At 40.8% G+C, this 13,197-nt stretch overlaps 1 protein-coding gene across 1 annotated transcript in view; it reads left to right on the top strand.

The window, feature by feature from the left end:
• The window catches only part of Rxfp1 (relaxin family peptide receptor 1), a 70,622-nt gene that overhangs the window by 14,832 nt on the left and 42,593 nt on the right, over positions 1 to 13,197 (top strand). The window contains exons 3-5 of the mRNA XM_028754901.1: positions 4,506 to 4,604; positions 8,827 to 8,932; positions 12,551 to 12,622. Coding sequence (XP_028610734.1) covers positions 4,506 to 4,604; positions 8,827 to 8,932; positions 12,551 to 12,622 — 277 coding nt within the window. The remainder of the gene's footprint in view (positions 1 to 4,505; positions 4,605 to 8,826; positions 8,933 to 12,550; positions 12,623 to 13,197) is intronic.

A 13,197-nucleotide genomic window follows, 5' to 3' on the forward strand; every position in this document is an offset into this window, starting at 1 on the left:
TACTAAAAAGCTGTTCTCTTAAAAATGCTAACTCCAACTTTGCAATTCTGGCCACATGTCTGGTGTTCTGTGTGCCCGCCTTCTGCTGGGAGGAAGTAAAGGCTAGGAATGAGAAAATGTCTTGGCAAGCAGAAAGAAGGTAAAAAAAAAAAAAAATTACCAAGAGGCTTGTTTCTGTGAATATTTTACTATTTAGGGAGAAATTTTCTACAAAATCCATGTCCTGACCTCAAGAAGAATAAGCAAGTTTGTTCTGTTTCTGCTAATCAAAAATTCCTTGCAGCTGTTCTGGCTTCACGGTCACCTTTTCCTGCCTTGCCCACTGATCTCTGGATGTGTGTGTGATGGGGGAGAGGAAGATGGAAAAGAGTAAAAAGAAGAATGAGAGCGAGAAAGAATCGGAGTGGCTCCATTCCAACCTCACGTGTCCACTCAGTGTGTCAAGGACACTGTCCCAGACATGGCAGTTGGCTTAAAGCCACAACTCTTTACCGTGAGCTTATGGATTTATCATTACAGCAGCTCAGCTTTAGCAGTCACAGGAAATGACAGGGAGAAGGTTACAGTGAACAGCAGATGTGCAGGGATTCCCCTCCATAATGGTGCATGCTGCCTAGTGATGTCATCTTTGGGAAGGTCACCAGCATGGCAGTCACTCATGCTGACGGGGAAGAATCCTCAGCAAAATGAACACAGAGGCCACCAACACCATGGTTAACTACTGTACCTCAATGATCCCTGTGCTTCATGAGCAGCCCATCTATATCCAGTTCTTCCACCACTACTCAGACTGCAGGCTTCCCCATCTCTAACATCCGTGAACACAACCACTCATGGTCACCTCTACAATAATAGATGGTATTGCCATCCCTTCCCTAATGGCCAGCTCTACACTCAACCTGTCCCCTGTTGAAGGGTCCCTCGACTCCATGGCTCCATAAAAAAATATGACAAGAGTGTTAAATATTTAAGATTTTTTTTCATACCTATTATGAGGCAGACAGCATTCAGTGGGTTTTATGGGAACACATATATTTCAGTAACATCTGCTATAGGGTCAATATTATCTGTGAATCCACCCTTGCCCTGCAACCACCTGGTCTAAGATGGTGCCCCAGCAAAAGCCCCACTGAGGTCATTTTGTAACAAAAAAGAAAGAAGAAAGAGCCAGCAGGCAACAAGACTTAAGTAACTACAGCATTAGAACTTGTTTGATACAATTGCTTCAACAAAGGCCACAGTGATGGCCCATGTTAATTGTCACCAGGACAAAATCTAGAACTGTCTGATAAACAGGCCTCTGGGCATGACCATAGTGGGTTATTAGACTAGATTAACTGAGGAATGACACCATTCCCTCAGCAAAGTATTCTGGGTCTTGTAAAGGCATCAAAAGAAAACTGAGAGGTAGCAGCATGAACTAATTCAGTGCAGTGTGACAGGCTGTCCAAGCTCCTGTGTGGCTATGACTTCCCCCAAAAGCCATGGACTGTAACCTAGGAGCTAAAATAAGCTCTCTCATTAATTTGCCTTCATTGGCATATTTTATCACACAGCAACAGTAAAGAAACTAAGATAATCACATACACCACATTCCTTAAAACAGAAGAAGGGCAAGAGGGTAGTCATGAGAAACGAATAACCAGGAAAGGGCACCAAACCCATGATGCCAAGTCACTCCACAGTGTATAGTAAAAGTGTGACAACTTAAAATAGTTCACTTGTTAAAAAGCTGAGTTAAATATAGGACCTGCTAAAGAAGTACTGCAAATAACATCGTGTCAGTCACTGGCATGCCTATCACTCTCAGGAAATGTCACCTACTAAACAGCCCCATGTTCCAGAGAGCTGCCTTGTCACCTGCTTCCCCTCAGCCCCACCCCCACACTGCTTCTGAATGGGAGTATCTGACCAGGTGAGCTACAGCTGCCTAGGACCACAGTTTCACAAGGCCCTGCAGACTGAAAGGTCAGGTCTGCAGACCCTCCAAAGATTTGGTCATCCTCTCACTAAGTCCTGTGCAGCTGTGACAGGAAAAGCAACCATGGTTGTAAGAACAAGGTAGGCACTAGCCTAGAGAGTGTATGAGTCCCTGGGTTGATCTATAATATCACATCAAAAGGAGAAAGAAAAGAGGAAGAGGCAGAAGAAGAAGGTGAGGGGGGAATTTGGGAGGAGGAAGGAAAAAGAGGAGGAAACAACAGGCCTTCAACATCACCAGAGACCAGTGAGTCACCTATTTCCACATTATTCATAAATACTTAATAACACCCCATAATGCTACTCTGAAAATAAATTTATTTTGAAAAATTTTGGTAACACTTTGTAATTTTCAATACTTTCCTCAGGTCTAATAGTAATAAATTTAAACTTCAATTCCTAAATGTTTCTGTGTTAATTAAAAGAATCGATTAAATGTTTGCTAAGGAGTCAATAAATTGCCAAGCCTAGGAAAGGGGAAATGCTAGTGCCGCAGGCCTCAAAACCTGACGGACACCACACACACACACACACACACACACACACACACACACACTAGGCTAGTCCTCTACCCAAGTCTGCTTGTTCATATACCAAGGTTGCTTTACCTATCACAGCTTCAGAGGACTCAGTGAGAGGATGGGCAAGGTCTTGTTGCTTCAATAAAATGCCTGGCAAGTGCAACTAACGGAGCACAGGTTTATTTTTGGCATGTACCTCAAGGGTACATTACAGAAGGGGAATCCCAGTGGCCAGAGACTTCTATCCAATCAAGACGCACAGAGTTGAGACTGCTAGAACATTCACCTCATGTGCAGGAATAGATTCCGTCCTCAATGCTGAAGAAAAAGGGGACACAAAGGGTGATAAATTAGCATACTCAGTTTACTTTCTTTTTATTCAGTCTGGATCCCTAACCTAGTTCTGTAGTAGTTCTGAAAACATCTAACGGGGGCCCTCCCATCTCAGCTAATCCAATCCAATAATCCCTCACAAATATGTCCAGAAGCTTGTGTCTTTAGTGACCAAGAGTTCTGTCAAGTTGACAGTATAAACCATCACAAGTTTACACCTTATCAGTTTGACACCTAACTATACCCATTAGGCAATGGCTGTCTATTCTTTGTCCCTGTACGCTCACGGCCATCTCATCAAACAGAATGAGTCCATTCCAACTTCAAAAGTCTATACAGGCTTTAATAGTTTCAACATCATTTAAAAGTCCAAAGTCTTCCGATGCTAGAGCCAATGCTTCAACTGTGAGTGTCTAGAAGTTACAGATGACTTCTAATATACAATGGCACAAAACAACTGCTCCCATTCCAACAGAGAAGTTGCATGCAAGAAAAGATCAGGTCAGAGCAGGATCAAAGATCAACAGGCCAAATTCCAAACCAAATCACACAGTCCTGTGTCCAGCCTCTGGAGCTCTTGATGGAACAGTCTGGGCTCCAAAAGACTCCAGTGGCCGCTTTCTCCAGCTCTGCGCCTGCAGTAATCTTTCTCTTGAGTCAGCTCTCTTCCTTGTAGTCAGCTTTCCTGTCTTCGCTTCCACAACCCTGGAATCACAAGAACATGCCCCCATACCCACGTGTGTTTTGTTTAATTTTGGTTTTATTTGTTCATTTTTTTAAATGTAGATTCTGGAAACTAAACTCAGGTCCTCATATTTGTACACCAAGCACTTTTCCAATTGAGACACCTCTCCCACCTACTGCTTTGTGTGTTAATCATAATCATCCTACCCATCTTGGTTTGCTAATATTATGAAGAGACAGTATGACCAAGGCGACCCTTACAAAAGAAAGCATTGGGAGATTGCATACAGTTTCATAGAATTAGTTATGATCATCATTGTAGGAAGCAGATAGGCATGGTGCTAAGGACTTTACATTCTGATTTGAAGGCAGCAGGCAAAGATAAAGAGATACTGGACCAGATGTGGGCTTTCGAAACCTCAAGGACCACCCCCAGTGACACTTTTCCTCTAACAAGGCCACACCTACTCCAACATGGCCACACCTACGCGAATGAGGCCATACCCACTCCAACAAGGCCGCACCTCCTAATCTTTCCTAAACCAACTAGAGACTAATGGTTGGGAGCTGTTCTCAGTCAAACCACCACAGCCATGTCTATACTTCTCCAAAACCAGTTTAAATGAATAAAGACGATATGTCTATACATTCCGAGAATCAGTTTCAGTTAATGAAAGTGGTTTAGGGAAACATAAAACAACGGGGAGAATGAATCTTACAGCATATCCAACCATCACCAGCTCGAGTGTGGTAAATAGGGCTTACAGGAAGCTACTACAGCGCTTGGTAAACATGGAGATTGGGACCACCCCAGGCCTCCGACCGGGTACAGAAATGTACACCTGTAGGAAAGTCCTTGATGATAATTAACAAACTACCTTCGAGATTCACTGCCTTATCTTAGAGGAACTATGTTTGACTAGATAGCAAAATATATTGGCTTAGTTTTCTTTTTTAACTTCCTCGCTATCTGTTTTTTCTTTTCAGGAGACAACAATGGGTGGTCTCTGCAACTGGACAAATATTTTGCTAATTACTACAAACTGATTTCCACAAATTCCATTGAGGCAGAAACTCCCGAATGCTGTAAGTAACCACAGCAGCTGAGTCCCCGTCCCCCCCCACCCCCCACCCCCCGCCTTTGATGAGGTTGTGGTAAGACATCATGCTTTTACCTTTTGGATACAACAGTTTGTTTTTGAAAGTCAATTATGATTTTCTAGTTGCAAGCATCTTAAGACAGAAAACTTCAAGTTGGAATTCTGTGTTTAAGAGTAACCAATCAAATCAGGTCTTGCAAACAAAATCAATGTCAGTGGTCAGGGTTGCTATTTTATATAATGTCCTTTGATCATCAAAGGTGACTTTTTTTCCTTTTTCTTTTTTTATTTGAATTTTATTTTTTATTTTCTTTTCATGGAGGAGGTTACAAGGGTAGAGGGTGGATATGGAAGGGCTAGGAAATGAGTGGAACTCGGGTGCATGATGGGAAACTCCCAAAGAATCAACGTAAAAATTTATGTTTAAAAATAGACAGACAGAAGAGAAAAGAAAACTGTGCAGTGTGGGAAAGCAAGAAAATGGAGGAGCAGAGCAGCTGCTTAGGTCCTAATGTCTACAAGTGAAAAGGTGTCTGGGTCTCCAGCCACGGCTCCAGGCCACAGGCCTTTGAAAGCCTTGGTCACTGCGGCTCACTACTGCCCCTGCTGAACCCTTGCAGATACTGCCTGGGGTGCGGAAGGGAGAAAGCCGGGAGAGTAGCTTCATCATGATTCCAATCAGAAATAGGTATTAAAATAATTCCTTTTAAATAAATTTTGTCTGGTTAATAAATTCTGCAAATACACATGTATGCCTGGGACCTGCAATTTTAAAAACGATGCTCGTAAACCAAGGGTTGGGGAGGGGTGACTCTTCTGCTGTATTCTTGTCCTTGTTGTTCTACCACAAATTTAAAGTTTAGCTTTTCACATTGATAATATGTTCTTGTTTTCACTACTCAAAGGAGATTAAAAGACTACCAACAATCCCCAATGTAATGGTATGCACATCTCTCCCATGAGTCTGACAGATGCCCAGCAACCTTTGTTAGCAGCTTCATGCCTGCCTCTCAAAGGTGGGGGACCAAGTAATTTGGTCATCAGAAAACTAGAAGTTCAGCTGGTGATGTGGCTCTCTGGCAGAGCACTTGCCTAGCATGTATGAGGTTCTAGGTTTAATTCCTAATATTGCTGAAAAAAATATGCTAAAACCTTTTTTAATGTAAAAGGCATAGCATTGTTATTACTATAATACAAGAGACATAAGCTAAGCATATTCTCTTAAAATGTAATTTAATTTTTGTATTTTATATACTAGTTTTTATTACTTATATTTAAATTGAAATTTCATCTCACCCTATCCCAAAAAAAAATGAATTGAATCTTATATCTCACCATATTCCAAAAATATTTTATCAATTTAACGTTAAAGTATAGCTATTAACAGAATTAAATTATTGACACATTAAGAAATTATAAAAGGCAAGCATTAAATGGCAAAAGAAAAAGTAATAGCAAAAACAAATCCATAAGAAAATGCTCAGTTTGGTCTAATGGTGCACACCTGCACATACATCAGATATAAAAAGTTCAGTGGTATAATGGTGTGATGTCAGCAGCGCCCGAAGCCTGGGCTGTAGATCTGATGTTCAAGGCCATCCTGGGCCATACAGTGGGAGCCTGTCTCCAAAACCACTGGAAAAAAAGAGGGGAAAGGAAAAGGGAAGGGGAAAAGGAAACAAAATGAAGAAGGGGGAGGCAGGGAGGAAAGGAGGGAGGGGGAGGGAGGGAGGGAGGAGGGAGGGAGGGAAAAAGGAGGAAGAGGGGGAAGACAAAGGAGAGACAGACAGAAAGACAGACAGACAGACAGACAGACAGACAGAGACAGCTCTTGCTGAAGACAATTCAGCAGCTGTATCCAAAGCTCAGACATTAAGGTCAAGGAGAGAAATGCCAACTTTCCTGGAGCATACTATAGTTTGTAAAGCAAAAACAGCAGGAGAAAACGGAGAGTCAGCAAAAGAACCCTGTTTGGGCTACCCTGTCCTGTGGGAGAGATTTGTCACAAGTAATTATTCAAGACGCACGGCACTACAGAATAAGTGATGGGTTGTGATTGATACAAAGGTACTATTTTATTGATGCTTAGAAGACATCAAAAAGCTCGATTTTCAATTAGACTTCTTTAGAGTAGGATTACAGTTGCTAAATTAAACATCTCAAGCAGTACATGAAGTAAGAGTGGGGTGAAACTTAAATTAAGGTTCCTGTTGTAACACTTTTCTCATGTCAGATTCTTATTAGAAACAAACCCAAGATCAGCTCAAAAACATTTTGAATATTTGAAACAATGTGAGCAATTCATATTTTAAAGTCACCTCTCCAGAGAAATGTCACTGAAAACATCATATGTACAATATCCGGTGCATGATCAACGTTTAACTTTGAAGAATTTGAGGGAGAAATTATGTATTCGTTGGCTATAGATATTAACCTGTTCATGTAGTAATCCTTTTTTAACCCAGTTATAACTCTTACATGAACTTTTTTAAATATAATTTTAAATTAGCAGGGTGGCTTTGAACCCACAATCCTCATGCCTCTGCCTCCCAAATGCTGGATCACAAGTGTGTGTCACTACATTCTGCAGAATAAGTACAACTTTAGAGCATGACAGAATCCAGGAGTTTTTCAAAACATATTTTTAAACTATTGAGAGGTGGGGGTTTTGTCATAAATAAGCTGAATAACTCCTAAGACCTCACTCATGGGTTGAAAGCTTCTCTGCACATCCTATTTTCATTGATACTGGGTGTTGGGAAGAGGAAAAATGGAATGTATACTTTTGGCCATCTTGTGGGGCTGGAACATGTTAAGCATGTGATTCAAAAGGTCTAAAATCTACTAGAGCCCTGTCGTTCACAAAGCTAAGTAGTCTAGCGGGAGTTGTACTCCATATAACTTCTACAGTGTAGTTTCTGCTTGCTGTGGAATGGATACTGCCGAGACAGTGAGTGTTGCCCTCTGCATCAACCATTGACTCCTGGTGCTGGGAACTACATAGCAGCAGATACAACTGTAAATATACAGTGCCCCAAAGCTCAGGAGAAACCACTTCTAACTGTTGTCAATCAGGAACATGTGTGTCAACGTCTACCAACGTCTTCCAAGACACTAAAAATGCAATGTTTTACATATACTTGCTTATTTTTAAACAACAATAGCCCATTTAAGACTCTTCAGGACAAGCAGGAACTGCTGTCAGGATTCTGTGCTCTCAACCCTGAGCTAAACAGGAAAACCCTTTCAAAGGATGAAAGCCCATCACTCAGTGCTTATGTCTCTTCTTGCTAGCTTCTGGTTAAAATTACTTAGTCTCCCACCAAAGACTTTATTCATTACTTTCAGTACTTACTACCAAACAGAAACTTTCAATAGACATAAAGCCTCCCACTCCACAGACACACACACACACACACATGCAATCACTTCTCCCTTTGGTGAAATAAACAGAAGATTTCATTCAATCTGCAACAAATGAAATGTCAGTCCTCTATTAAAACAAAACCAATGGGCAGACCTGGAAAGAGGGCTCCTCTGCTCCTGCTCGAGCACTAGTCCATCTCACTACTGACTCATTCATTTCATTATCTCCTACGTCTAGAGAAAACTTGAAAGATAGTGAGAAATTCTGTCCAGGAAACTCCTTTCTTTTCCCATCCCCATGTTAGTGAGCGTTCCATTATATGAACAAAGATCTGAGATGGGTGTTGGAAAATCTCTAAATGGTTAAGAGCACTTGCTTCTCCCACAAAGGTCTGGAGTCTCGTTCCCCAGCCCCCAGCCCCCAGCCCCCAGCAGCAAAAGTTGACAATCACCTGTAACCTGTAACCACTAGCTGATGTTCCCTGGGGCACTCATGGACTCACAGACACACACACACACACACCTATTACACTCATGGTAGCACACACACATATATACATGTATACACACACACAAATTTTAAAAATCTGTAAAAAAGGAAAAAGGGTTGGGCTCCTCGATGTATATATTATCTAATGCTAATGTTAGGCCTGCCTGGTCTTGACCTCGAATTCAGAGCAAACTGTGGAACCTTAATTTAAAGCATTCACCCAAGTGCTTAGGTAAAGCATGATATACTTTCATAATAGGCAATATTCTCATGGCTTTGCCTTTCTTTCTCTTCGTTCCCTCTTCCTCCTGGCCCCCACTTCATCACTCCTTCCCGCTTCCTCTCTGTTCAGTGATTGGCTCTGTGCCCATGCATTGTTTGTGCCGAGATCTAGAACTTGACTGTGACGAAGCCAATTTACGAGCTGTCCCATCAGTTTCTTCCAATGTGACTGTAATGTAAGTAGCAAAGATTGGCTTGCCCTTAAGGCTGAATAGCGCTGCAGTGAACCTCTGAGAGAGACCCTGGGTCATCACTAAGAACGCATTTTGGTTCAAAGATGGTTTCCTCCCTAAATCAGTTATAATGAATTTTTCACACATGGCTTGAAATACTTTTAAGTATTAGACTTCACCTTAAATTACTTCATAAACAACTCTGTGAAGTGTTGAGTATTCACAGTATTTCATCTAAGCAAAGACACCATCCATTTCAACTGCTTCATTGAGGTTGGGGGGATGTTAAATAAATACTACTTACAACTTTCTCATTACACAGAATTTTTTATTCCATGCTTATTGCAAGAGCTGTTTTAGAGTTTATTACATACAAAGAGGTTTTCATGTATGCTGTGTACAAGTAAAGAGAAACAAATAAAATAGATTGGAAAAAATATTCCCAGAACTTCGCATTTGAATTAACTTCTAAGTCACATTTTGACACAGACATATTGATGTTGTGGTCTTTTCCTATGAAATTCAAACTTACATGATAGAAAAGAAAAGGAGTCACATTAAAAAGTGTCCTGCCGAGCTTAGCATTTATGATGCTAAGTTTCTAGTTGTGGTTATTTGATTTAACCAGGCTTCAGAAGCACACAAACACGCATTGTGGTCCAGTTTTTTTTTTTTAAGAACTCAATGGAAAATAGAAGCTTCAGTACATTTTTATTGAATTGGTTGGGCTTTGGGTTTTGTTTACGTGGGTTCTTCATCCATATGTTTTAATATCTTGTGACTCTGGCTTTTTGGTTCACACAGACACAGTAAGAGTAACCCTTGAGTATACAGGTGTTGGCAAGTCTTGCCATTCTCAACCTGCATGACAACTCAGATGCTTGGCACACAGGTAAAGGAGCTGCAGCAGAGCCCCATCAAGTTCACAGAGTCTGGATGTTGCCCAGTGGATCTCAGTCTGGGAACATAAAATAGAACCTGTGGAAAGTCATCCACAAAAGCTTGCTCTCTGAAGGAAGTGGCATTTCCTAGAGGAAGAGGAAGCGTTCTCTTGTGTCCTTCCTTTCTCACCTCCCAAGCTGGCCGTGGTAATCAGTCCTGCTAGAGAAAGAATAATGGCTCCCCTAAAGAAACAGACGGAGGTCCTAGGAAGAGTTTAAAGGAATCCGTTTCTAACTCGAGGGAGAGATAATTCACCCCCACTGCTTACATGGAGTTACAGGAAAATCCAAATGAAAGTCTGATGCTGTCGACCTCAGTTTTTCCTTTTCCCACAATAATGGAATTCATTTGCCAACAATCCAACTAATCCTCATGAAAGAAAGGAACAGAGAATGAATGCCAGAGGGATAGAGGTGGGGGAAACAGAGTAAATAATGTAGATAAATTATAATTCAATTTAAAGAGACATGTTTTGGCCATATATGTATAGCATATATACAAAAATAGATATGTATCAGCCAGCTTTAACCCAGGAAGGAAAGGAAGAAAGAAGAGAAGTATAGAGGGAGGGAGGGAGAGAGGGAGGGAGGGAGGGAGGGAGGGAGGGAGGGAGGGAGGGAGGGTGGAGAGATGGAAGGAGAGTTAACATTAAACCTAAGATCATATTCTACAAGAAGACAAGTGAAAAAACTGTAAACTGGCTTCAGGGCACCTGCCCTGGATTTTAGATTGATGGAATAACGGAAGGCTAGGTGCCAGCAAATATGAACAATCAAGACACCAATGCTAGATTTAGTTATTTTAATTCAAGAGGCTACTCAGTGGATATTCAACAGGCATTTGTAGATTTAGGTATAATGCTCAGAGGTTTAAATCTACAACATTTGGCTATTTTTGAAGAAAAAAAAAACGTAAAGTAGGAAAGAAAGAAACAAGGAAGGAGAAAAGAAAGGAAAGGAAAGGAAAAGAAAACAGTATTATCAGACTTCAAGTATTAACTCAGTAATATTTTACTTGTTTAACATACACGAGCCCTGAATTCATATCCCAACTGTACACACACACACACACACACACACACACACACACACACACACTGCAACTCTGACTCTATATGTACTAATAGACATAGCTATATAACAGTGTCTTGTACTTTTGACTAAATCTCTTGATTCCAGTTGTCCATACAGACCCCTGGCTCTACTTCACACCTTGTTCCAGTCTGTTTGTTCTGTTCCAGAGGGCTAAAAAGCTCTAGGCTTTGGTGTAAATGCATTACAAGACTAAATGTCACATGTTTCACTAGTAAGTTAGCTCTTCCAGATTTTGAGCTGCAACTACTGTAGCAAAATGTCAGAAATGGCCTAAGTCATGTGTAAGTAAAGTATCAAAGAAGTTAATCATGCAATGAGTGCTTATTGAAGTCAAGGCTTTTTGAAAATGTTTCACATAAATGCTAAACACATTTTAGTGAGCAAACACACATAGCTATAAATATTTATACCTGTTTCAGCTCATTAAATGTTAACTTTGTTTGAGAGCTGACTTTTAGATCCCTGAACATAACCAGTAAAAAGCAGAGCCCTGGCCTGTGCTTCCTCCGTACAACCTGCACACACTGTATACGAGTGAGTGCTTTGTGGAGAACCAAACGTGACATCCAAATTCAAGATATAAAGATATCTGACATGATGAAAATATGTGGGGTTTTCATAATCAATGAAAATAATATCCACCCCTCTTCACTTGTATCATTTAGAAAGAATTTGTTTAAAAGCCCTATGCGTGCATTAATAAGGATCCAGCTTTACCTGAGAGGTTTCTTGCAAGTTCTTTAATGACCTTCTCTACCTGTATTCAAACCATTCCACTCAAGAGTGCTTTGGAGTTCTTATAGAATCTCACTTGTACCTCTTTTTAGGGATATTAAGTGTGCTTTCTTGCACACTTGGGAGTCCTAACCTTCTTGCATGAAAAGGGAAGGTGTATTAGCTCCACATTTTCCTAGATATTCTCCAAAATTCCCAACATACTGAAATAATCACTTTGTAATGAACATGTAAACAAACAAACACAATAACAATAGGCAACAAATTGCCTCCTTATCCCTAGGGAATAAGGATAAGTTTCTCTGAGAGAATCCTTTAATTGATAGACAAGAGATATCATCAGTCATCCACATAGAGGGCAGAGATACCGTTTTTATCTTACAAAAGCACATGGTAGGAGTTTGACAGGTGTTTATTGAGAGAATGGATAGAGGAAGGAAGGAGGGAGCAGATGGACAGAAGGATGAATAAACACTTTTTTAATAGCACACCAGGCTTTCACCCAGGTCCTTAAACCAAATTCGAGTGTTTAAACAATTCATCTTTCCACAATATAGACACTGAAAAACTGTAAGGCTGACTTTGGTCTGGAAGCTAAGTCAGAACACTGGTAGGAAAGGGAGTCTCAGTAAGCTAGGAGAGAGAAGAGAGATGGTTTACTGGTGGCTCAGCCTCCCAGACTGACTTGGAGAAGTCAGGCTTTCTGAGTCATTCACTTAACATGCATCATTAAACCAGGCTATAGTGCATCCAGCTCAGAATCCAGCCCGAGATCGTCAGTGTTATAATTAGAAGTAAGACACTAAAGAGAAAAGCCACTCAGCAAGACTGAACTGTGTATGTGTTTCAGGTCCCTGCAGTGGAACTTCATAAGAACGCTCCCTCCCAATGGCTTCAGGAAGTACCATGCTCTGCAGAAGCTGTAAGAAAAACTTTAACTCTGGGCTTACCGTGAACCTTCAGTCTTGTGTATCTGTTTCTTGTTACTTCTGTAGCAGCATTATACTATGTATTAAGTCTAATAATCCTACCTTGAGAAATTATCTATCCCTTAGCTGAAGACTTGCAAGTAAAACTTCTGAGTGTCTGTTAGGAGACATTCCTAAAAACCTCAGATAACTATCCCTAAACAAACAGGAGCATGTGTGCTGTGGGTTCTCTACCAAGCTTCACAGAACAGAAATATGTATTCTTGCCTCCTCCTGTCATGGATCAGCTCAATGTTCATCTCAAAGAAAGGTGTGCCAAGCTTGGGGCAATCAAGATGGCTCAGTGGGTATTAGTCATATCAGTCTGTTAAGGCCTATGTAAACTGTTAAGGCTTGGGGAACTGTTACCTGGCTACCCTGCCATTATAAGGAAACTTTCTCATAGGTTTCTGCTGTTACTAGGAAAGTTTCTAATGACAAATTGATTACATATTCTGTTATGTTTTGTGCCCTTGGAAACCAATCATGATAGAAATTAGTAGAACTGTCATATATATATATATATATA

Source organism: Grammomys surdaster, unplaced genomic scaffold (genome assembly GCF_004785775.1).
Source record: "Grammomys surdaster isolate TR1022 unplaced genomic scaffold, NIH_TR_1.0 126039, whole genome shotgun sequence".
Classification (NCBI taxonomy): domain Eukaryota; kingdom Metazoa; phylum Chordata; class Mammalia; order Rodentia; family Muridae; genus Grammomys; species Grammomys surdaster.